This window comes from Delphinapterus leucas, chromosome 3 (genome assembly GCF_059928025.1).
Source record: "Delphinapterus leucas isolate spDelLeu-1000000601 "Yukka" chromosome 3, BTC_Dleu_Yukka2, whole genome shotgun sequence".
Lineage (NCBI taxonomy): Eukaryota > Metazoa > Chordata > Mammalia > Artiodactyla > Monodontidae > Delphinapterus > Delphinapterus leucas.
The window spans coordinates 57,199,931-57,223,746 of record NC_143131.1 but is presented as its reverse complement, the minus strand read 5'-3'; the positions used below and the strand labels follow the sequence as shown (position 1 = coordinate 57,223,746).

Below are 23,816 nucleotides of genomic sequence, written 5' to 3'. Positions count from 1 at the left end.
TCCAGAGCCTAGACTCCAATCCCTGTTTCTTCCCCCCCACCCAGGAAGAACAGTACTCTCTACTCAGGCTCCACCTTTCATGCTGCAGTTTGGAAATTGTGTCCAGCCAAAGAGGGTGAATGCAAAGCTCACCTGTTTCCCTTTCTCAAGAATCTCACCCTGTGCTCTCTGTTGCCCAATGCCTGGAAACAGTTGCATCATAAATTGTGCCCAGTTTTATAACCTATCACAGGAAAACAAGTACACTACCAACTATTCCTCCTATTTTTAAACAAACATTTTATCATTTTTTTGAATACTTGGTTGGATGGCACAATTCATTGCATCACCTTTTCATTTTGGAACAATTTTCAGTTGTTGGATGATTTCTGAAAGATTAATCTGTTGTGATGGTTAAAACAAAATGTGCTAAACAATGATATTACACTCTATCTCTCAAGTACATAAGGTTCATATGTCAGATTTGGGGTTATTGTGTGTGTGTGTGTGTGTATATATATATATATATATATATATATATATATATATATACTTCTCTATGACAGTAGTAGGTCTGTTTTGGGCTTTTTTTGTTAAACTGTAGTTCCATAGAATTATTTTTGTGAATTGTTGATTAGTTTCATGTATTGGACCTCAGAATCTAATTAGTGCTGTAGATCATCATGTGTTGTCATATTGCTTCCCCAAAAGAATAAATAGTTACTAAAGCCCTCATTCTTTACACTTATCGTAATTAGAGTATCTACTTGTTATAATTTATTTAAATTATTTCTTTCTCCATTGTTATTCATGTTATAAAATAAAAGTTCTAAAATAGTTTGAATCAGTTTTTGAACATTATTCAGTTTATTCTTTTAATTCTTTTTTTTGTGTGTGTTTTTCTTAAACTACATTGTTGTTTGTTATGTATAGCAATCTGATAGGAAAATATATTTAAGTGAAAAAGTAAGATGCAGAACTGTGTGTATTTTGCTTCCTGCCATTTGTGTAAATATACATTTACATATATGCATGTGTGTGCATTGATTATCATCTCATGGCAATAGTCTAGTTACTACTGAAGAGGGACTAGAAGACACAGGGATGTGAGGGAAACTTCACAGTATACCCTTTTGTATTTTTTCTACTTTTGTGCTGTGTACATTTACTGACAGTAAAAAAATAAATATGTAATTAAGTTAAACTTGGTAAGATATTGATATATCATCTTACTCCTTTAAATTTTTTTCTTAATATTTTTTATTGAAGTATAGTCGATTTACAGTGTTGTGTTAATTTCTGCTATACAGCAAAGTTATACATATACATACAGTCTTTCTCTTTTATTTTCCATTATGGTCTATCATAGGATACTGAATATAGTTGCCTGTGCTATACAGTAGGACCTTGTTGTGTATCCATTCTATATATAAAAGCTTACATCTGTTAACCCCAATCTCCCACTCCATCCCTCCCCCAGCCCCTTCCCCCTTGGCAACCACCAGTGTGTTTCTATATCCGTGATTCTGTTTCTGTTTCATAGATAGGTTCATTTGTGTCATACAGTAAGTCCCCCACAAACGAACCTTCAAGTTGCAAACTTTCAAAGATGTGAATGTGCCCCTGGATGCCAGCTGCTGTACTGTGCTGCTGTGCTTTTCAAGGTACTGTCCTGTAAGGTTAAAAGTGTTTTATCTGGGGGGCTTCCCTGGTGGCGCAGTGGTTAAGCATCTGCCTGCCAATGCAGGGGACGTGGGTTCTAGCCCCGGTCCAGGAAGATCCCACATGCCGCGGAGCAACTAAGCCCATGCGCCACAACTACTGAGCCTGTGCCCTAGAGCTTGCGAGCCACAACTACTAAGCCTGCGCACCACAACTGTTGAGCCCATGTGCCACAACTACTGAAGCCTGTGTGCCTAGAGCCTGTGCTCTGCAACAGGAGAAGCCACCGCAATGAGAAGCCCGCACACCACAATGAAGAGTAGCCCCCGCTTGCTTGCAACTAGAGAAAGCCCGCGTGCAGCAACGAAGACCCAACACAGCCATACATACATACGTACATACATAAAAATATTTTTTTAAGTTTTATTTTTTGTTCTTGTTTGTTTTTTATGTATAATTTGTGTGAAAAATATTATAAACCTATTACAGTACAGTACTATATAGCCAATTGTGTTAGTTGGGTACCTAGGCTAACTTTGTTGGACTTACAAACAAATTGGACTTACGAATGCACTCTTGGAACAGAGCTCATTTGTTATGCAGGGGGCTTACTGTATTTTAGATTCCACATATAAGTGATATCATACGGTATTTGTCTTTCTCTGTCTGACTTACTTCACTCAGTATGGTACTCTCTGGCTCCTTACATGTTGCTGCAAATGGCATGATTTCATTCTTTTTAATGGCTGAGTAATATTCCATTGTATATGTGTACCACATCATCTTTATCCATTCATCTGTCGATGGACATTTAGGTTGTTTCCATGTCTTGGCTATTGTGAATAGTGCTGCTGTGAGCATAGGGATACACGTATCTTTTTGAATTATGAACTTCACAGTATACCCTTTTGTATTCTATTTTTGTGGTGTGTACATTTACTGGCGATAAATTAATATGTAATGAAGGTACACTTGGTAAGCTATATCATCTAACTCCTTTAAACTTTTTTATTTTTCCATTTTATAGGTAATTCGTATAGTGTTTTATAATAGGTAAGTACTCTTTCCTCAGTATTTCTTGGAGAACGCTTCATATCAGTATGTAAAACTGTCTTGTTTTAAACATATGCAAGATATTCTTATATACAGATGTGTACCATACTTATTTGATTGAGTTCTTACGGATGGAAGTTTAGGTTGCTTCCAGTTGTTTGCTATTTAATACTATAGTCAGTGTTCTTTTACATAATTCTTTTTGTAGATGTCTGAATACATCCTTAAGATTATCTAAATAGATTGCATTAGAATCAAGAATTAGATTATAGAATTAGAACTCCTGGATTGAAGAAGATACACATTTGTAATTTTAAAAGATTTTTGCCAAATTGCTCTCAGTAGAGATTGTATTAATTTCCATTTACACCAACATTGAATGAGAGTCTCTGTTTCCCACAGTCTAGCCAATTTTTTTTTTTTTTTTTTTTTTTTTTTTTTTTTCCCGGTACGCGGGCCTCTCACTGTTGTGGCCTCTCCCGTTGTGGAGCACAGGCTCCGGACGCGCAGGCTCAGCGGCCATGGCTCACGGGCCTAGCCACTCCGCGGCATGCGGGATCTTCCCGGACCAGGGCATGAACCCGTGTCCCCTGCATCAGCAGGCGGACTCTCAACCACTGCACCACCAGGGAAGCCCTAGCCAATAATTTATCAGACCTTTGGATATTTCTCAGTCTGGTAGTTGGAATTGATTGTCTCATTGTATTTATAATTTATTTATCTTATTATTGTGAAGTTCAGCACCTTTTCTTTTGTTTAAGAGAACTGTGTATCTTTTCTTATCTGAAAACTTTAGAAACATCACCATTGCCTACTTTTCAGCTGGGATGTGTGCTTTTCCTTTTTGATTTGCAAGAATTCTTTGTGCTATGAGTTACAAATACTTTTTTCCTAGCTTGTCATTTCTTTTGACCTTGCTTATGGTTGTAGTGGTTGTTGTCATTTTGACAGAAATATTTGCTTTTTATGTAGTCATAGTGTTTAATTTTCATATAGTCAGAATCATCCTGCCTTTTCAGGCTTTTCTTCTAATACTTCTACTGTTTAATTTTTTTCCTGTATCTATATGGTAGTTTTTCCATTATCATTTTAGATATTTGTGCTTACTTTCTCTTTTCAACTTTTGCTTATAAAATTTTATCTACAGATGATCCTCATTATTCATAGATTCTATATTTGCAAATTTGCTAGCTTGCTAAAATTTATCTGTAATCCTGAAGTCATTATTTGTGGAGCCTTCACCATCATTCATGGACACATGCAGAGGGTGAAAAATTTGAGTCACCTAACAGACATTTTCAGCTGAGATAAAGCTGAAAATGTAGTGCTCTGTTTTCTTGTTTCAGCTTTCGTACTATAAACAAAGGTCATTTTCACAATCTATTTAGTTGTACATTTTTCTGTCTTTTGCACCTTTTGACTTCACTCTTTAAAATAGCCCCCAAGGATTGTGCTGTAGTGATATCTAATGTTCCCAAGTGCAGGAAGGCTGTGATGTGCCTTACAAGGAGAATACATGTGTTAGATGTGTTCAGGCATGAGTTGTAGTGCTGTTGGCCATGAGTTAAGTGTTGTTGAATCAACAATATATATGAAATAGTGTGTCTTGCAGCAGAAACACGCATAAGGTTATGTACTGATCAGCTGGTAATGTGACCAGAGGTTTGCAGGAACCTAGCCCTGTGTTTCTTCTAGGAGTAATGGCTCAGTATTCACAAATTCATTGTTTGTAGTGACTTTTAAAAACATAACTGCCATGAATAATGAGAATTGACTCTATGTAATTTCAAGTCATTTTACAGTTTACAGAATAAAGGAGATAGTGAAAATAACTTCGTTAGCAATTTCAATGAGAATTTAAATACAGCAAACCCCAATTTTTGTTTAACATCTTTATTGGAGAATAATTGCTTTACAATGGTATGTTAGTTTCTGCTTTATAACAAAGTGAATCAGTTATACATATACATATGTTCCCATATCTCTTCCCTCTTGCGTCTCCCTCCCTCCCCCCCTCCCTATCCCACCCCTCTAGGTGGTCACAAAGCACTGAGCTGATCTCCCTGTGCTATGCGGCTGCTTCCCACTACCTATCTATTTTACGTTTGGTAGTGTATATATGTCCATGCCACTCTCTCACTTTGTCACAGCTTACCCTTCCCCCTCCCCATATCCTCAAGTCCATTCTCTAGTAGGTCTCTAAGGAAAAAAAAAAAATGTCATGAAGAACCTAGGGGTAAGATGGTAATAAAGAAACTGCAATTTTTATTATGTATTTTCCTAGTATTGAATGTTTATATATATCTCCAAATCAGATAATATTCTTTGAATGCAACTAACTGTTCATTGGCTGTTATGCATGAACCTGAAATGTATTTATCTTATAAATACTGACTAATAAATTTCTTTTTTTTTGAAATTTTGAATTTTATTTTATTTTTTATACAGCAGGTTCTTATTAGTCATCCATTTTATACACATCAGTGTATACATGTCCCAATCGCCCAATTCATCACACCACCACCCCACCCCCCCGTGGCTTCCCCCCATGGTGTCCATACGTTTGTTCTCTACATCTGTGTCTCTATTTCTGCCCTGCAAACTGGTTCATCTGTACCATTTTTCTAGGTTCCATATATATGCGTTAATATACGATATTTGTTTTTCTCTTTCTGACTTACTTCATTCTGTGTGACAGTTTCTACATCCATCCACGACTGACTCTAAATTTTAAATGCACCTCTGCTATGTTCTAGCTTATCATGACCTTGATTCTTCATGCACTTGGTTCGTCAGAACAGTACTTCTGAAAGCTTCTATTTGTTGGATAGACAGATGATAGCTATCCTCTGTGTTGCCTAATAGCAAAACATTTCTTTTTTTTTTATAGATACCAGTTAGAATGATCTTATTGTTTTTCATTTCTACATATTTATTACCTTCCAATTACTTTGTATACACATCTGTCTTCCATATCTGTCCACAAACTGTAAGTAAATTTTAGTGTACAAGCATTGTAAAAGTTGAAAGAATATTGTCACATGTCCTTTTAGCAAAATGGGATGGTTCAGGTTTTTAATCATAAAATATTATATAATGAAGTCCTTCCTGTTGAAGGACTAACTAAATGATACTACCATATTTTCTTTTTTGTCCTGAGAAATATATCAGTTCCTTTATTTACAAAACAGAAACAGACTCACAGACTTAGAGAACGAACTTATGGTTACCAGGGGGGGAGGGTGGGAGAAACAGATAGGGAGCTTGGGATTGACATGTACACACTGCTGTATTTAAAATAGATAACCAACAAGGACTTACTGTGTAGCATAGGGAACTCTGCTCAGTATTATGTAACAACCTAGACGGGAAAAGCATTTGAAAAAGAGTAGATACATGCATATGTATAACTGAGTCCCTTTGCTGTACACCTGAAACTATCACAACATTATTAATCAACTATACTCCAATATAAAATTAAAAGTTTAAAAAAAAAGAAGTATATCATTTCTTGAGTTTGGGAAAATTCACCTAAGTAGAATATGTCATCTGAAGATTCATCATCTGAGACTTTACTTATATGAACAATTGCACCATTATTAGTCCAGAATAAAGATCAAAATTTTTTTCTTAAAGGGTTAGATAGTAAATATGTTAGGCCATAGTTTTCCAGCTGCTGGCCTAGATGTTACTCTCTATCCCTTTACATTCGTCTTCTAATTGCTTTAATAATTTTGAAATGACTTTCTCTGTCAATTTTTTTCTCTTTGCTATTATGGACAGAAAATGAAAAAGTCTGAATTCTCAACTGTGTTCAGGGAAAGCTTTTAAAAAAAAAAGACTACAAGGATTGTATCTCCATACTTCCATTAAAACTTCTTGAAAGATAATCCAGTACTTTGGACAACAGAATAAGAAAACTGAAGGATGGTGTAATAGTGATGCTTTATTTCACTACTAATGATTTATTTCATCATCGTTTTAGGTGATTCCATCCTGTCACGTCCTTATTTTAGTCTTTTGTTTTTCTTATGCATAGCTAGAGGTCGCTGGTGAATGTATTATCTACTGCTACGTAACAAATTACCCTAAAATTTAGCACCTTAAAACAGCAAATATTTATTTATTTATCTTTAGTTTCTGTGGGTCAGGAATGTGGGGCAGCTGAGGTGGGTGGTTCTCCTAAGGCTGCAAATCAGGTCGTCAGCCTCAAGGCAATAGTCATCTCACAGTTCTACTGGGGCTGGAGGATCTGCTTCAGGCTCACCCAGATGGTTGTTAAGAGGCTCTCTTGCTACCTGGCGTTCTCCATAGGCAGCCTGAGAGTCCTCACAAACTGATAGCTGGCTTCTCCAAAGTGGGCGATCCAGTACAGAATGAGCAACACCACATGTACTTTTATAACTCAGTCTCTGAATCACACACCATCACTTCCACCTTTTTCTATCCTTTTGACGTAAGTGCAACCCACGGCCAACTGGAGGGGATTAGACAAGGGCAGGAATCACTGGGGACCATCTTGAAGACTGGCTACCACAATGAGTTAAAATATATCCTGGGATGAAGAATAACAAAATGTTTCAAGATAAGGGATAGTAAAATCACTAAGATTCTATATTGTAGATTTATAAAAGAGTCCAGTAGAGTTACAGCATAATTGCAAGATAGGAGTTTTGTTTATTTTTTTTAATAAATAAATTTTCTCTTTGTTCTTTGGCAGACCTCTAAGAGTGAGTCATGAATGTAAGGACAAATAGTTAGAACTGATCGAATAAGAAACTCAAAAATTGGGAATTCCCTGGTGGTCCAGTGGTTAGGACTCGGTGCTTTCACTTCCATGGCCCAGGTTCAATCCCTGGTTGGGGAACTAAGATCCAAAAAACAAAAAAAACAAAAATTAAAATTGGGTTCACTGGGCCCAGATGACATACTCGGGATTAATTTCCACTTTCTGCTTTCCTTAGAAGTTTTTAAAATTTTTCTTCCTATCTGTTGTTTATTAAAATGGATATTTCAGGACCATAAATTTTTCTCTGACAATTTAGTTGTATTCTGTAGAATTCTTATTTTCTAGATATTCCAAATTTCAAAATTTTGTTTTTAACTCTAGAAATGTTTTAATTTCAGGTTAATTTCAATTAATTTCAGTTAATTAATTTTTAGGTTAATTTTAATTTCAGTTAGGTTTAATTTCTAGTTTTGTTGTATTGTAGTTATAGAATGTTGTTTGTATTGTTCTAATTACTATTTTTTTAACACATAGTTTTGATCATTGTTTTTAATATGTTTTAAATTCTGTTAGGACAGATCAAATACCAGTGCTCCTTAAGAATTTTTTTAAAAAATACTCTTGCCCATTTATTCCTTCAAATGAATTTCACAATTAATTTGTCTAAATATCTAACTATCCCATAAAGATTGAAATTAGTATTGTTTTTTACACTAGCATATTTTTATTCTAATTTTATTTACCATGATGCATGTGTTGCTTTATGTTTTCTTCTTTATGATTTTATAAGAAAATAGATTTTTAAATTTCATAATTGTATGTAGACTTTTTATCTTTCGGATTCAGGTGCAGCTCTCTCCCAAGGAGGATGGTATATTGATGTGCCCTGGTCGATGTGAACAGAAGTTTCATCATTTTCTTCGTGAACACTTGGATGGGTGCATGTCATCATTTCCCCTTGTTGCATGTGACTCATGCTTAAATAACCAGTTAGCTATTTTGAGGCAATAATCAGTTTGAATAACTGAACAATGGAAATATGAGTGATTAAAAGAAATTCAAGGTCACACACAGTGCAGAAAGTCAATCTGTCAAAATCACAACTGAACCCATTTGTATATTGTAACTTTCTTAGTAAGTATGTTAAGATTTTTATCAATGCCTTTAAAAATAAATAACTTTTTTTTTTTTTAAACCTTGACTATCTGAATATTTTTCTTTGGAATATATATGGTAGGTTGGAGTCTGTCTAAAGATGTAGAGAAAACTACTCAGGCTTATTCGGGTCAAGGGTAATATTGTAAAGATACAACCAATTGTAAAACAATGTTGCTGGTGATCCAAAGTTAGGGAACAAAGCCTAGCTGAAGCTGAATGTCAGAGGACTGGACCTGGCCAGTCAGGAACCAAGGCTGTGTTCTGTTGCTTGGATGTCATATTGTCATTCTCCTCCTGCACCTTTTCTTATCTGTCTGCCTCTCTTCTAGCCTCCTCCACACCCTCCTCATGCACACTGCCTAACAGGATTGCCCAGGCCATTCTCTCTTCATCATTACCTTGCAGTTCCATCTACCATCCATTTGACTGTATCTGTGTCTCTCAGTTCAGATTCTCTGGAGAGGTAGAACATAGTACTGTTTTAGTTTAGTCTAAAGGATTTGTGTTCATATGCCTGAGATTCTCCCTAGTCCGTTTAGCTGTGGGAGAAGATGCTAATATGTCAGTGTTATTTCTTTCAGAGGTTTTGCTTGGGTAAACTGCATGTGCCTAGCATATTAGTAGCTGCCCAGTATTTTTTGAGTAAATAAGTGAATATTCAAGTGCCTGGTAAGTAAGCTTCGCAGAATGGAATGTTCTATGGATTAAGCTTTTTTGTACAGGTAAGTAGAGTTTTATCATTTTTCATGACAATTAGCTAATATTTTATATTAATTGCCTAAAATATGCCAGGTTAAATTTAGTTATGAAGGTAGCTTATTTGCTTTCTAAGGTTTTTGGATGTTACCTCCCTTAATATTGTACCTAATACAGTTGGAGAGTAGTTGTAGGTTCAGGAAAGTCATTCATTTCAGCAAATATTTATTCACCTTTGTGTTAGGCACTGTTCTAGGTGCTTGGGAACAAAACAGATGAAAGTTCCTGCCTAGAGTGGTGGGAACTAGCTAGTAAACAAGTGAAATTTATAAGGTGGCATGTAGTGATTCATGTCGCAGAGAAAAGGGAAACAGGAAAGGGAGTTGGCAGAGTGGGATTGGAAGCAGGGATGCTTTTTAAAAAAAGAACAGGGAACTCCTAATTGAGGTGACATTTGAGCAGAGATCTGCAGAAAATGAGAGCCATTCACATAAGTGAAGAACCTCCCAAGCAAAGAAAATGACAGGTGCAAAGGTCCTAAGACAAGAGTGTGTTTAGCATGTTCAGGGAACAGCAAAGAAACCAGCTTGGCTGGAGTGGAAGTGAGCGAGGAGGAGAGATTAAGGTCATATGTAGGCCATTGCAAGGTCTTCAGCGTTTCTTGGGAATCCATTGGAAGGTTTTGAACCAAAGGTGTTGCATGATCGGATGCATAAAAAGAGGCTTCTGGGGGGAATTCCCTGGGGGTCCAGTGGTTAGGACTCTGGGCTTCCACTGCAGGGAGCACGGGTTTGATCCCTAGTCGGGGAACTAAGATCCCACATGCCGAGCAGCGTGGCCCCCCAAAATAATAATTTAAACAAAAAAGAGGCTTCTGACTGCTTTGTTGAAAATAAACCATAAGTTTCAAGGGAGAGAGAGCAGGCCGAGTAGGGCTTAGATCTGAGTGTATTTTCCAAGTGGAGCTCAGGATTTGCCAGTAGGTTCCATGTGGAGTATGAAAGAAAGGAGTCAAGAATGACCCCCAAGGTTTTTGGCCTGAGCAAGTGGGAGAATAAAGTAATGAGATGGGGACTTCCCTGGTGGCGCAGTAGTTAAGAATCCACCTGCCAATGCAGGGGACACAGGTTCGAGCCCTGGTCCGGGAAGATCCCACATGCCATGGAGCCACTAAGCCCATGCACCACAACTACTAAGCCTGCATGCCTAGAGCCTGTGCTCCGCAACAAGAGAGGCCACCACAATGAGAAGCCCACACACTGCAATGAAGACCCAGCACAGCCAAAAATAAATATGCTTATATAAAGTAATGAGATGGAGAAGTCTGCATAAAGAGTACTTATGTAGAAAGGAAGGAGGAGTTGGGTTTGGACCTGTGTAGTCTGAGGAGTTGGATATGAGTAAAGTGTTCAAAGGAGAGACCTGGGATAAAGATGAAATTTTAGAAGTTAGCATAGACCTAGAATTTAAAGCTGTTCATCAGGATGAGATAGCCGAGGAAGTGCATATAAATAGAGATGTTAGAGGAGAACTCTGGGGTACTCCCAATGTTTAGAGATCTGATGCGAGAAGCAGTAAAAGAGACTGAGATGGAGCTCTCAATTAGGAGGAAACCCAGAGTGATGCCCTGGAAGCCAAATGGAGAAAGTGTTTCAAGGAGTGATGGGCCATATCAGAGCTACCAATAGGTCAGATGCTGCTAGCAAGTCACATAGGATGAGGACAAAGAAGTATTTGTTGAATTTAGCAGTGACCCTCATAAGGGCTGTTTTGGTGCAATGGAGGAGGTGGTAGAGAATGGAAAAGAACAGATGAAGACAGCACATGTAAACAACTCTTGCAAGAATCTTTGTATTTCTGAATTTTTGTTATATTTGGGTATTAGTGAAATTATATTTGACATAACTTTAGAATTTTTTGTGAATCTTGGTTGTATATATGTGTATGTGTGTAAATTTTTTAATGTAAGATTTCTTACTGTGGGTCATGGTGAAAAAAGGGTTTAACAAATATGGGATTAGAACAAGAAGGTGAAGAGAATGTTTAGAAAAGAGGTAAAGGATATGGGAGATGTTACTCATGTGAGCACAGGGGAAGGATTTAGGGAGTTGGAGAAGGTTGGGATATGTGATCAGAAAGGGAGAAGTTTTGAAACATAAGGATGAGTGTCAGGGCAATGAGGGATGACCTAGGAGTCCTGTGGAAATTGATGTATACTGGAATAAAGGGCATAGTGACCTTATGATCCAGAAATAATCCATTCTCTGCAAAGGGCCAGGGTAAATTAGTTTAGCTTTGTGGGCCTCTAAAAATGTAAAAAAAAAAAACATTCTTAGCTTATAGGCTGTGGTCATACTTTGCTGCCTCCTGCTTTTTTTGGGGGGGGGGCATGCCACATGGCTTATGGGATCCTAGTTCCCAGACCAGGGATTGAACCCAGGCCCTCAGCAGTGAAAGTGCAGAGACCTAAACTCTGGACCACCAGGGAATTCCCACTGCCCCCTGCTTTATACTAGAAGCCCTTGGCAGAAGCTCTGGACAAATAATTTGCATGGAGTCCTGTTATTTTTTAAAGTATTTTTAATAGTACATGTATACGGTACAGAATTCAGATGATTATATGCAGGATAAAGTAAACCTCCCTACCGTGTCCACTAGCTATCCTGCTCCCCTCCCTGGAATCTATCATCATTTACAGTTTCTTAGTTAAGAAGTTTTCTATGTATGAACATGCATGTACATATATGCTCTCAGTCAACCTTAAATTTAACTAGATTCATTTTCCTTGAGGTTTGAACTATGAAATGTAATACTTGTACCACTTATGACGTTATTGCCTTCATATCCAAATCCAGCCTTCACTGCCTACTCTGCAGTAATGAATCTGGACCCTGTAACTACCCCTCCCTTGTCAGCAGGTACAGTGTAAAGCTTCGTCAGTAGAGGGCGCTGGTGAGACACAGGAGGGGCAAGGGACTACTTTTCTTGGGTCCAGTGTGCCTCTCTAGCAGACACCTGCAGCACATGGTTTCTGCAGCCTTGTGCAGTGCCTGCCTTCAGCAGTGGCCAGCAGCACTCAGCAGCCCCACGTGGATGGCTTTCCCTGGCACCCCCAAAACACTTCCTAAGCAAAGTGCTCCAAGCTTATACCTTCTTGGGCTGCACCTCTTTAATTAAGCCAACCTCTCTGTTGTCCATGGCTGTGCCTTCTCTGTCAAAGTCTAGGTCTCAGCCCTGGGGTACTTTCTTTGGGTGCTGTCTCTCAGCCTAGCATGAAGAGCCATAAGCTCTTCCCTATACCTGCTTAGAGTTCTCAATTTCATAATCAATCCTCATTACTCCAGTTTCCTGTTACAGTGAGTAACTCTTTATAGTAAACTTTCCCCAAATTACTGTGTGGTTTCTATCTCCTGATTGGACTCTGATACAAAACTTAAAACCTTTCTGATTAGAAAAGCATTAGATACAAAATCAGACAAGAAGATAATCCATCTCGTAGATTACCTTCTAGTAATCTCACCCTCCAGAGCAACTATTAATGTTGTAATGCTAAACTAGTTTTATGCTTTATTTTAAATATAAAAATAAAAACAGCTACTTGTAAAACAAAAAGCAGTACAAAAAGGACGAAAGTAAAAAATAATACCTTCCTGTCCCCTTTCTACCCACTTAAAATAGTTACCACTATTAACATTTCCTTGTGTATTCTTCCAGAAATTCTTAATGCATCTAGAAACATGAGAGTATAGTTTTTAAACAAATGGAATCATACCATATATACCGTCCCTGTGTTTCATGGTAAAAATAAAAATTAAGGTAAAAGAATGGTTGTTTTCCAACTTACACTAGCATTATGAATTTGGATTGGCCTTCTAACCATTCAGGAAACTCCGTTGATTAACTGGTAGGAATGAAATTTTGGACACAGGCACAGATGTAGACATTCACATCAAATGTAATACCTTGAACATTATGAAGTCACTGACAAAATATGTTCTCCCTGAGCAAAGTGGATTCATAAGAAAATTTTAAGGCCATTATAAATGCATATGTTGGACTCTTTTTTTTTTTTTATATGTTGGACTCTTAAACGTGGTTATCTAAAAAAACACTGATACTCAAGATTCTTGAAAACACAGATTTAGCTAATTTCCAATAATGCTAAATTCTATTCTACACTTTTTTGCTGTTACAATAAACATTGAATCAAAAGCCTCTAGAATACAAGCATTTTCCCTAAATCCTATTTCTTCATATCCAACACAGTTGGTAAAGGGAAGGTATAAGTAAACCTTACTATACCAAAGTTAATTAAATGTACAAAACAGACCCTACAAGGATTAAGGAATATCTCTTGTTTCACCTATGTGTGAAAGTGATTCAGTCCTTAAGTTAGCCATTTTCTAATAACTTGAATACTCCTTTCATATTGTGGCTTTAAGATAGATTGGTACACCTCTCCCTACCCCCTTTTCTGTGGCTTTGTTACTGTTTACCATAGTTAGCCTGAAAGCCTGACGCTGACCCTGGGTAATGAAGAGTTAGATGCATAAATTTGATTAAAGGTCTGATCTTCGGTTGGGGAGGATCATTAGGGACATCAAAGTTCCTGGTCATAATCTGTTTCTTAAGCTCAGTAATGGGTAAGCAGGTGTTTGGTTTTTTTATTACATGCCATGCATTTTATTCTTTTGTATGCAGTATTTAATAACAAGTTTTTGGATAATTAGGTTTTTTAAATTGTTGACAGAAATTTTCTTGATTTAGCAGTTTTTAGCTAAATCTTCTATTTCTGAATGATTGGAGAGAATGGCAGTACCCATTTCCAGTGAAGGGTGAAGTGTTTAGATAGAGGATGCCTTTCTATCATGGCATTAAGCAGTGTGATGTCTTCTGCATCCAGGAGCCAACTTAACATGTTAAGTCTAGTGAGTCTTGGCAGTCGTAACACACATTGACTCAAAGACTTGACTGTTGTGGCCTGAGCTTTGATACATTCTTTGAAATGCCTGGAAATCGTTAACTCTTGCAAGTTGGGCATGTTGTCCAGCGTTTGAAAGAAGTTTCTGTATCCTTCCTGTGTAATCTTGTGGTTGATTGAAAGATTAAGATTCTCGAGTTTCTGGAAACCTCCATTGATTGCTACCTTGGCTATAAATATAAAAGCAAAATATTTATGAAAACAGAATCATAAGGACTTCTATTTCAATACTGGTAGACTAGGTTATTTGAACCAACCTCTTCTACCACCATCACTTAAAGTAGAAAATGCCCAATTTTAATGAAGATATATAAATTTAACAATAAGTACATTAGATAGATTTACTTCCAATTGGAGTATTAAAGATTAATAAATTACATTTAAAAAAACCAAACTGGGGCTCCCCTGGTGGCGCAGTGGTTGAGAGTCCGCCTGCCGATGCAGGGGACACGGGTTCGTGCCCCGGTCCGGGAAGATCCCACATGCCGCGGAGCGGCTGGGCCCGTGAGCCATGGCCGCTGAGCCTGCGCGTCCGGAGCCTGTGCTCCGCAACCGGAGAGGCCACAACAGTGAGAGGCCCGCGTACCACAAAAAAAACAAAAAACTATATTTTTACAACAGACACACTTTGAATATAAGGACATAGAAAGATGAAAAGTAAAAGGGAAAAAAAAAAGAAAAAAAAAAAAGGAAAAGGGATACATCTCTAAATAACTGGTGTGGCAAAAAAAATGACAACTGAAATTAGAAAATATTTTGAACTGAATGAGAATAAAAATATGACACTAAAACTTGTGAGAGGGAGCTAAAGCCAAAGTTAGTGCTCTAACTATCCATCTCAGAAAATTAGGATATCAAAAAAAAAAAAAGAAAGTAGGACAAGAAAAGCAAATTATATCCAAAGAAAGCAGCAGGGGATAATAGAGGTAAAAGCAGAATAAATGAAAAACATGTGTAGAGAAAAAAAAATTTAATAAAATTGAGAAACCAACCAGGTAAAAAAATATATATTGAATATATCAGGAATGAAAAGGTGACTATCACCATAGGTCATACAGATATTTTTAAAATTATAAATATTATGAGCAATTTTAGAAAAGTTTTTAAATCCTTAGAAAAATGTAACTTGCCCAAACTGGACCAATGATAACACTAACGTATACCAATAGAAAACCCACAATGAGGTATCGCAACAGATTCATCAGAATGGCTAAAGTTTAAAGGTCTGACAATACCAAGCAGTAGCCAGAATGTGAAACAACTGCTGGTAGGAATGTAAGTTGGTACAACTATGGAAAACAGAATATTTACCAAATGACTCAAAGTCCGCCCTAGAAATACCTCCATATATGCATCAACAGTCATGTACAAAATGTTCATAGCAGCATTGTTCATAGCAGCCAACTCATATCCAGTTGAATGGATAAATAAATTGGCGTATGTATAGTCATACATGGGACAATATACAGCAATGAAAATCAGTGAACTCTATAGTCACACACATCAGTATGAATCAGTATCACAAGTATGTTGAGCCCGAAGAGGCAGGCACAAGAGTACATACTGTGGAGGATTCCATGACATATATTTTTAAAACAGGTAAAACTATGGTGAAAGAAAGCAGTATGGTGGTCACCTTTGGGAAGGAGGGGAATGCAGTGTCAGAAGGGACACAAAGGCGGCTTCTGGGATGTAATATTCTATATTGTAACCTAATGAGTAATTGTTACACAAGTATGAGTAACAAGATTTAAGTATGTTCACTTGAAAACTCATTGAGCTGTACACTTAACGATTTTGTACTTTTCCTTACGTGTATTAATTTTCTATTTTAAAAAAAGTACTATAAAAAGGAGTACATGGTGGGTATGTGGCCAGGTGTGTGAGACACTAGGTGTTAAGAATGGACTTGAGGGCTTGTGTAGTCTCAAGTGGGAGGCTATCTTTTACTTCTAAATCTGACCAGAATGAACCAAAATCCACAGAACATTAGAGGGAACAATATGATAGCAAAAATGAGGAAGTGGGTTGAACATTTTTAGAGGGACGAATGTTTTTGTAGACATTTTGCAGCAGAAGGCTTGAGTAATACCACTGGCTTTCATGTGAGCTGAAAGAGTTTATCTGAGGGTAGCTCACCAATTTCCACCACGCTGTCATCATCCAAAGTCTGGGAAAATGAGAGAATGCGGAGACATTGAAGATGCTGACATTGCTGGATGATCAGTTTGGCCACTTGATGAATCCCATCCCCAGAAGGAAGGATCAATTCTTCCAGGTTATTTAGAGAACCTAAAGTGTAGGCTATCAGAAGATATTAAAAAGCTATTCTCTGTACTGTGTTCCCAAACAATTGTAATTGAAAGTCTCAAAATCATGCACATCCTACGAGTCCCCATGTAGCATAGAGGCTATTCCTCTTTCTCTCCAAGAAAGGGGTCAGCCTACACCTTGACCCTCATTGCTACCTCTAGACAACCATTCCTCCACCCTTCCCCAACCAGTCTCTCCTGTACTGAAGTCCAAAAGGCCTATCACATCTCCATTTCCTTTTTTTTTGGCTGCACCACACAGCTTGCAGTTCCCCAACCTGGGATTGAACCTGGGCCTTCGGCTGTGAAAGAGTGGAGTCCTAACCACTGGACCACCAGGGAATTCCCATCCATTTCCTCTTTTAGACTGAAGCTTCTACTGGCTCCAGGAAACTCTCCTAGCTCCTCAATGCCTTCAGCCCCCTTCCTTTCTGTCCTGGTATCATCCTTAGTGAGTTCTGCCTCTTCCTCCTAGAACTAAATCCTCACAATCCACCACTCTCATAACTTAACTTTTCACTTTGATCCCTCCTTAGCATGGCTTCACTTGTTGCAGAGCATGGGCTCTTGTAGCACGGGCTTCAGTAGTTGTGGCTCGCGGGCTCTAGAGCACAGGCTCAGTAGTTGTGGTGCACGGGCTTAGTTGCTCCGCGGCATGTGGGATCTTCCCGGACCAGGGCTCGAACCTGTGTCCCCTGAATTGGCAGGCGGATTCTTAAGCACTGCGCCACCAGGGAAGTCCCCATTTTTGTTCAAATAAATTCTTACTTTTTAATATGCTTCAGTTTATCTTTTAAGACCTGTTAGAACTTTTTTCCAGAGCATACATTGCTTTTGTAATCATAAAAAAATAAGTTGAAAAAGTAATCTCTACAGTTATCATTTTGTTAAATCTAGGTTTTCATATACTGAGTTTTCATAACCTTAAAAGATAGTTTCACCTATATTCTAGAAACCTTTGAAACAACAGGTATTTAACTTGTCTGGAATGGATACCTGGCAATGAAATTGCATGGTGCTGGGACTTCTCTGGTGACCCAGTGGCTAAGACTCTGTGCTCCCAATGCAGGGCACCCAGGTTCGATCCCTGGTCAGGGAACTAGATCCCAATGCCGCAACTAAAGATCCCACATGCTGCAACTAAAAGATCCAATCCCGCACGTGGCAACGAAGATCCCGCATGCCATAACTAAGACCCAGCGCAGACAAATAAATAAATAAATAAGAAATTGCACAGTGCTGTAACAAACAAATCTGTATTCAAAGAAATGAGTCACTCTGAGAACATTTCTTTGAAAGACATCAAGTGAGATCAAGGCATTTGGAGGGTTAAAGCTGAGCAGCACTGTCCCTCCTAATGAGCAAGGGCAGCTAATACATGTTGTAATTTGTTATAGCTAATGCAAAATAGGAGGATTTTATGGGGGAAAGAATAAAGAGCAAGCTTTAGGCACTGTTTTGTAAACATACCAAATTTTTCAGCTGTTTCCTTATCAGGAATATATTGGTGCTCAAGATTTAATATCTTCAGAGAAATAAAATTTGGTAAAACAATGACTATAAAAGGGAAAAGAAAAATTTAGTTATGTCAGCTACATTTCTTACACCAAAAAGTAATGTGTTTAAAGAGTATTTTAAAAGTGATAGAAATTAATATAATAATTCAGATTGAATTAATTAGTATGACAAGTAGATAACACAAATCTTTGCTCAGGAAACAATTCTCATAACTAGAAATGTTTAAACATCTAGAAACAAATATACCTTACTTGAAAATTCATTTAAGATCAGATATTTATTGCAATAGTTTTGTTCTTTGACATCAATCGCATTTTTAAAATCTGGCTGTTAAAAAATGTCCACAGAAGCATCTTAAAGCAAAATTTTACAATTTTAGCTCTTACCAAATGGGGCGGCTTCAAAAAATGGTCCAGTAAGCTTAATTTCTTCAAGTTTCTTGCAGGAAGCAAGTACAGTCATGAGAGACTCAAGATCCGAAAAGAAATTACATTGCAGATGGAAAACACGAAGGTTTGGAGAATTCTGAATTAATTTGACTGTAAAATATCAAATTTAAGGCATCAGAGATTGAAAGTTTCTATCAGAATTAGTCATTTAATTTATTAACTTGTTTCAACAATAGTGAATTAAAGCATCATGATGTAATGAATTGGGCTTAGGTTCAGGGTCTGTGACTAACTGATGAGCTACGTGAACCGTCGTTACTGACCCTCCCTGGGGAATCAGTTTTCTCCTCTATATAGTAATGGCATTGACTCAGCTAAAACCTTCAGCTTTAACATCCTAACGTCTCTAAGTTTGCACATGATGTTTACACTATAGAAGCACTATGCAAAGAAACATAAAGGCAGTGACAACTCTGAAGCAAAACTTAAATTTGAAAAAATTGCTGAACAATATCAGAAAACTACTACTTCAGCTTCAGCTGCAGATTTTTTTGCATGCAGCTCTGCACGTCAGTTCAGTAGAGATTTACCTTTTTTTAGTCTTGAGTGTTTAGTCTTTACTAAATAAACTAAGGAATTGATGATACCTAAGTCATTTTGCTAAATGATATATTTAAGAAAGATAGCTGTACAGGTTGTTCGTCAGCCATGAGAATGGTTGATGAAATATATTTATAAAGGCTGATGAGAAACAGGGAAAGGCTTCTGATCACTACCAGTCATCAGATTTCCTTCCCTCTTATCTGGCAGATCTCTAAGTTGCAACGTAAGAGCAACTTAAACAAAAACAAAATAAAAGAACTCTACAAACTATTTTTGGAGAGGCAGTACATACCACTGGTTAAGAGCTCAGACTTAAAAGTCAGAATTCCTGTGTTTAATTGCAAATTTACTATTTCCTTATCTGGGTGACCTTGAGCAAATTATCAATACTTAACCTCTATAACTCCGTTTCCCCAACTGTAAAAATTAGAATATAATAGTATTTACCTTGTAGAATGGGTATGAAGGTTAAATGAGTTAAGATTTATAAAGTGCTTAGAACAATTCCTACCATGTAGTAACAGCTCAATAATTACAAATAGCTGTCATTTTTTAATGACAAGTGCTATTCCAACAATTTACCTTGGATACAGGCTACACCCTCAGATCCACAGAAGCTTTAACTTAAATAAATTATTGGCCAAGTAGGTTTTCCAAGTAATACAAAAACAAGTAAATCAAAGTGCCACACTTACCTAGTTTGGAAGGACCGTATTCAGCTAAAATTCGGATCAATAGTTTCTCCATATGGTGGAGATTTAGGAATTCTTCCGGAATGACTAAAAAAACATCTCGTTTATCATCCAGATTCACAGACAGTTCTTTCAAGCACAAGAACTTGTCCAAACTAAGAAAGAGTTGATCTAGAAAGTAGCACACAGTTTCCCATTATTAATCTAAAGAGTTCCAAATGCAAAATTTCAAACTGTCATTTGATTCATCAAACTATTTTCGTATTTCACATGACAACCTTTCACATACCATGAGACTTCCTTTTTTAGAAAGCACATATATGAAGATAACGCTTTCTGCAGCATTTACTGATTACGTCAACCAAAAAAAATACATGCACAACCTAAAAGTTTTGAGTTATGTTTTATTCAGTGGACATTCTTAGGACTTCAAGTCCGGGAGGCAGCATCTCAAATAATCCTGAGAAAACTGCTCCAAGGAGGTGAGGCGGGGAGCCAGGATATATAGGAGTTTTGCAACAAAGGCAGGTAGTCAGAACAAAAGATTACTGTTAATAAAAGAAAACTAGATATCTCAAGGAATTTAGCACTTTTCTATGTATGGGAAGATGCAAGAGTCTGGGGTCACTAAAATCATTCTTTTGATATGCACCTCAGCTATCTGGGGCCAGTATCCTGTGTTTTCACATCCTGAGTTTCTTCAAGCTGCACCCTTTGGGGTGGCTGCAGTCTGATGACTGCTAGATGGCAGGTATTGTTTGTTTCCTTCCTGAGTTTCCTCCGGGCTCACTATCAGGGGTGGCTGCAACTGCTGATAGCTACAACATCCTTTGTTTACTGATATGGCAGGCAATATTTTATTTCTCATCTACTATATGAGAAGCCCTGTACTACACTCTGGATTCACAAAGACATCTCAGCAAATGGGCCTGGGACAACTGAATTTCTCCATGCAAAGAAGTTGGACCCTTACCTCCCACCACCATACACAGAATTGGCTCAAAATGAATCAACAACCTAAATATAAGAGCTAAAACCATACAACTCTTAGAAGAAAACAGAAATAAATCTTCATAACCTTGGATTTGACAATAGATTCTTAGATATGCTACCAAGAGCACTAGCACAAAAGTAAAACAGACAAATTGGACTTCACTGAAATTTGAAACTTTACAGATTGAAGTACATTATTGAGACAGTGAAAAGGGCAATCTATCGGGGAAAATATTTTAAAACCAAGTGTCCAATAAAGATTTAATTACACAAAGAACTCCTATAACTCAAAACAAAAAGACAACACAATTTTAAAAATGGACAAAGGAACAAACAACCCAATCACAAAATGGGCAGGAGACCTAAAGGGACATTTCTCCAAAGAAGACATACAGATGGCTAACAAGCACATAAGATGCTCCACATTGCTAATTATTAGAGAAATGCAAATCAAAACTATGAGGTATCACCTGACAATGGTCAAAATGGCTATCATCAAAAAGTGTACAAATAGGGACTTCCCTGGTGACGCAATGGTTAAGACTCCGCCTGCCAATGCAGGGGACACGGGTTCGAGCCTTGGTCCAGGAAGATCCCACATGCCACAGAGCAACTAAGCCCGTGTACCACAACTACTGAGCCTGTGCTCTAGAGCCCACGAGCCACAACTACTGAACCTGCGAGCCAGAACTACTGAAGCCCGCACACCTAGAGCCTGTGCCCTGCAACAAGAGAAGCCACTGCAACAAGAAGACCACGCACCGCAATGAAGAGCAGCCCGCGCGCGGCAATGAAGACCCAACGCAGCCAAAAATAAATAAATAAATAAAATTTTTTACAAGTCTCCAAAAATAAATGGTGGAAAGTATGTGGAAAAAGGGAAACCCTACTACAATGTTGGTGGGAATGTAAACTGGTGCAGCCACTATGGAAAACGGTAAAGAGGTTCTTTAAAAAAACTAAAAATAGGGACTTCCCTGGTGGCGCAGTGGTTAAGAATCCGCCTGCCAATGCAGGGGGCACGGGTTCAATCCCTGGTCCAGGAAGATCCCACATGCCGTGGAGCAACTAAGCCCATGCACCACAACTACTGAGCCTGCACTCTAGAGCCCATGAGCCACAACTACTGAGCCCACATGCCACAACTACTGAAGCCTGTGCTCCTAGATTCCATGCTCCACAAGAGAAGGCACCACAATGAGAGGCCCACATACTGCAACTAGAGAAAGGCTGCACACAGCAATGAAGACCCAACACAGCCAAAAAAAAAAAAAAACTAAACTAAAAATAGAGTTACCACATAATCCAGTGATCCCACTCCTGGGCATGTATCAGGAGAAAACCATGGTTTGAAAGGGTACATGCACCACAGTGTTCACAGCAGTACTATTTACAATAGGCAAGACATGGAAGCAACCTGAGTGTCCATCAACAGATGACTAGATAAAGAGGATGTGACGCACACACACAACGGAATATTACCCAGCCATAAAAAAGAATGAAATAATGCCATTTGCAGCTACATGGATGGACCTAGAGATTCTCATACTAAATGAAGTAAGTCAGACAGAAAGACAAATATCATATGATATCACTTCTATGTGGAATCTAAAAAAGTGATACAAATGAACTTATTTACAAAACAGAAATAGACTCACAGACATAGAAAAAAACTTATGGTTACCAAAGGGGAAAGGGGAGGGAGGGGAGGATAAATTAGAAGTTTGAGATTAACAGATATAGACTACTATGTATAAAATAAACAAGGACCTACAGTATAGCACAGGGAACTATATTCAATATCTCGTAATGATCTATAATGGAAAAGAATCTGAAAAAGTTTATATATACACACACACACACACAATCTGAATCACTTTGCTATATACCAGAAACTAACACAAAATTGTAAATAAACTACACTTCAATTTTTTTAAATGGGCAAAAGGATTTAATAGACTGTCTCCAAAAAAGACACACTAACAGCCAATAAGCACATGAAAAGATGCTCAACAGCATTAGTCATTAGGAAAATGCAAATCAAAACCAACGTGAGATACAATTTCATACCAATTAGGATGTCTCTGATTTAAAAAAAACAAAAAAGCATTGAGGATGTGAAGAAACTGGAGCCCTTGTACATTGCTTGTAGGAATGTAAAATGCTGCAGCCAGCGTGGAAAACAGTTTGGAGTTTCCTTGAAAATTAAAATAGAATTACTATCATTAATAGCCAATAATTCCACTTCCGGGTATATATCCAAAAGAATTGAAAGTAGGGTCTCCAAGTAATATTTGTGCACCCATGTTCATGGCAACTTTAGCCAGAATAAACAGTGCAAGTGCAGATGAATTGATTAATAAAATGTGATATGTACATACAATGAAATATTATTCAGCTATAAAAGTAGTGAAGTTCTGACGCATGCCACAACATGGGTGAACCTTAAAAACGTGAAAGAAGCCAGACACAAAAGGACAAAATATTGTATGGATTCATTTATGTGAAATAGAATAGACAAATTCATAGAGACATCAGCATCTGGGGAGAAGAAGGAGGTATTGTTTAATAGGTACAGAGTTTGGGATGATGGAAAGGTTCTGGAAGTGGATAGTGGTGATGGTTGCACAACACTGTCATGGTACTTAATGCCACTGAATTGTATACTGAAAAATGATTTTAAGGTTTCATGTATGTTTTACCATGATAAATATTTGAAAAAACAAAAATTTTCTAAATTTGATGATAAATATCAACCCACAGATCCAAAAAAAAATGTTCAGTGACCCTCAAGTAAGATAGATACAAAGAAAAGCACACCTATGCATTTAACAAACTGCTGAAAATCAAACCCCTACTAGCAACAATCCGAAAATGAAAAAATTTAAATACCATGTACAGGAGTATCAAAAATACAAGTACCTAGGAATAAATTTAATGAAAGATGATAAAGTCTATACTGAAAACTCTCAAACACTGCTTAGACAAGTGAAAAGAGACACAAATAACTGGGAGATACTACTTCCCACTTGTTTATTTCCCAGAGTACAA

The 23,816-nt window shown here is 37.6% G+C and overlaps 2 protein-coding genes across 13 annotated transcripts in view; one reads left to right on the top strand and one right to left on the bottom strand.

Moving 5' to 3' along the window:
* The window catches only part of LOC111185774 (survival motor neuron protein), a 68,644-nt gene extending 46,598 nt beyond the window's left edge, over positions 1-22,046 (top strand). For 2 of the 12 annotated variants that reach the window (XM_089908972.1, XM_089908965.1), the window contains 2 exons: positions 2,669-2,694; positions 8,248-22,046. In XM_089908972.1, the coding sequence (XP_089765098.1) occupies positions 2,669-2,694; positions 8,248-8,434 (213 nt within the window). In that variant the 3' untranslated portion in view covers positions 8,435-22,046. Of the gene's footprint in view, positions 1-1,522; positions 1,644-2,668; positions 2,695-8,247 lie in introns of those variants that run through there. The other 10 variants (XM_089908973.1, XM_022595666.3, XM_089908974.1 and 7 more) reach the window with 8 other exon arrangements.
* The window catches only part of NAIP (NLR family apoptosis inhibitory protein), a 35,819-nt gene continuing 23,842 nt past the window's right edge, over positions 11,840-23,816 (bottom strand). Inside the window, exons 12-16 of the mRNA XM_022595715.2 lie at positions 19,776-19,943; positions 18,475-18,627; positions 18,041-18,127; positions 16,398-16,562; positions 11,840-14,428 (exon numbers count right to left, since the gene is read on the bottom strand). Coding sequence (XP_022451423.2) covers positions 14,064-14,428; positions 16,398-16,562; positions 18,041-18,127; positions 18,475-18,627; positions 19,776-19,943 — 938 coding nt within the window. The 3' untranslated portion in view covers positions 11,840-14,063. The remainder of the gene's footprint in view (positions 14,429-16,397; positions 16,563-18,040; positions 18,128-18,474; positions 18,628-19,775; positions 19,944-23,816) is intronic.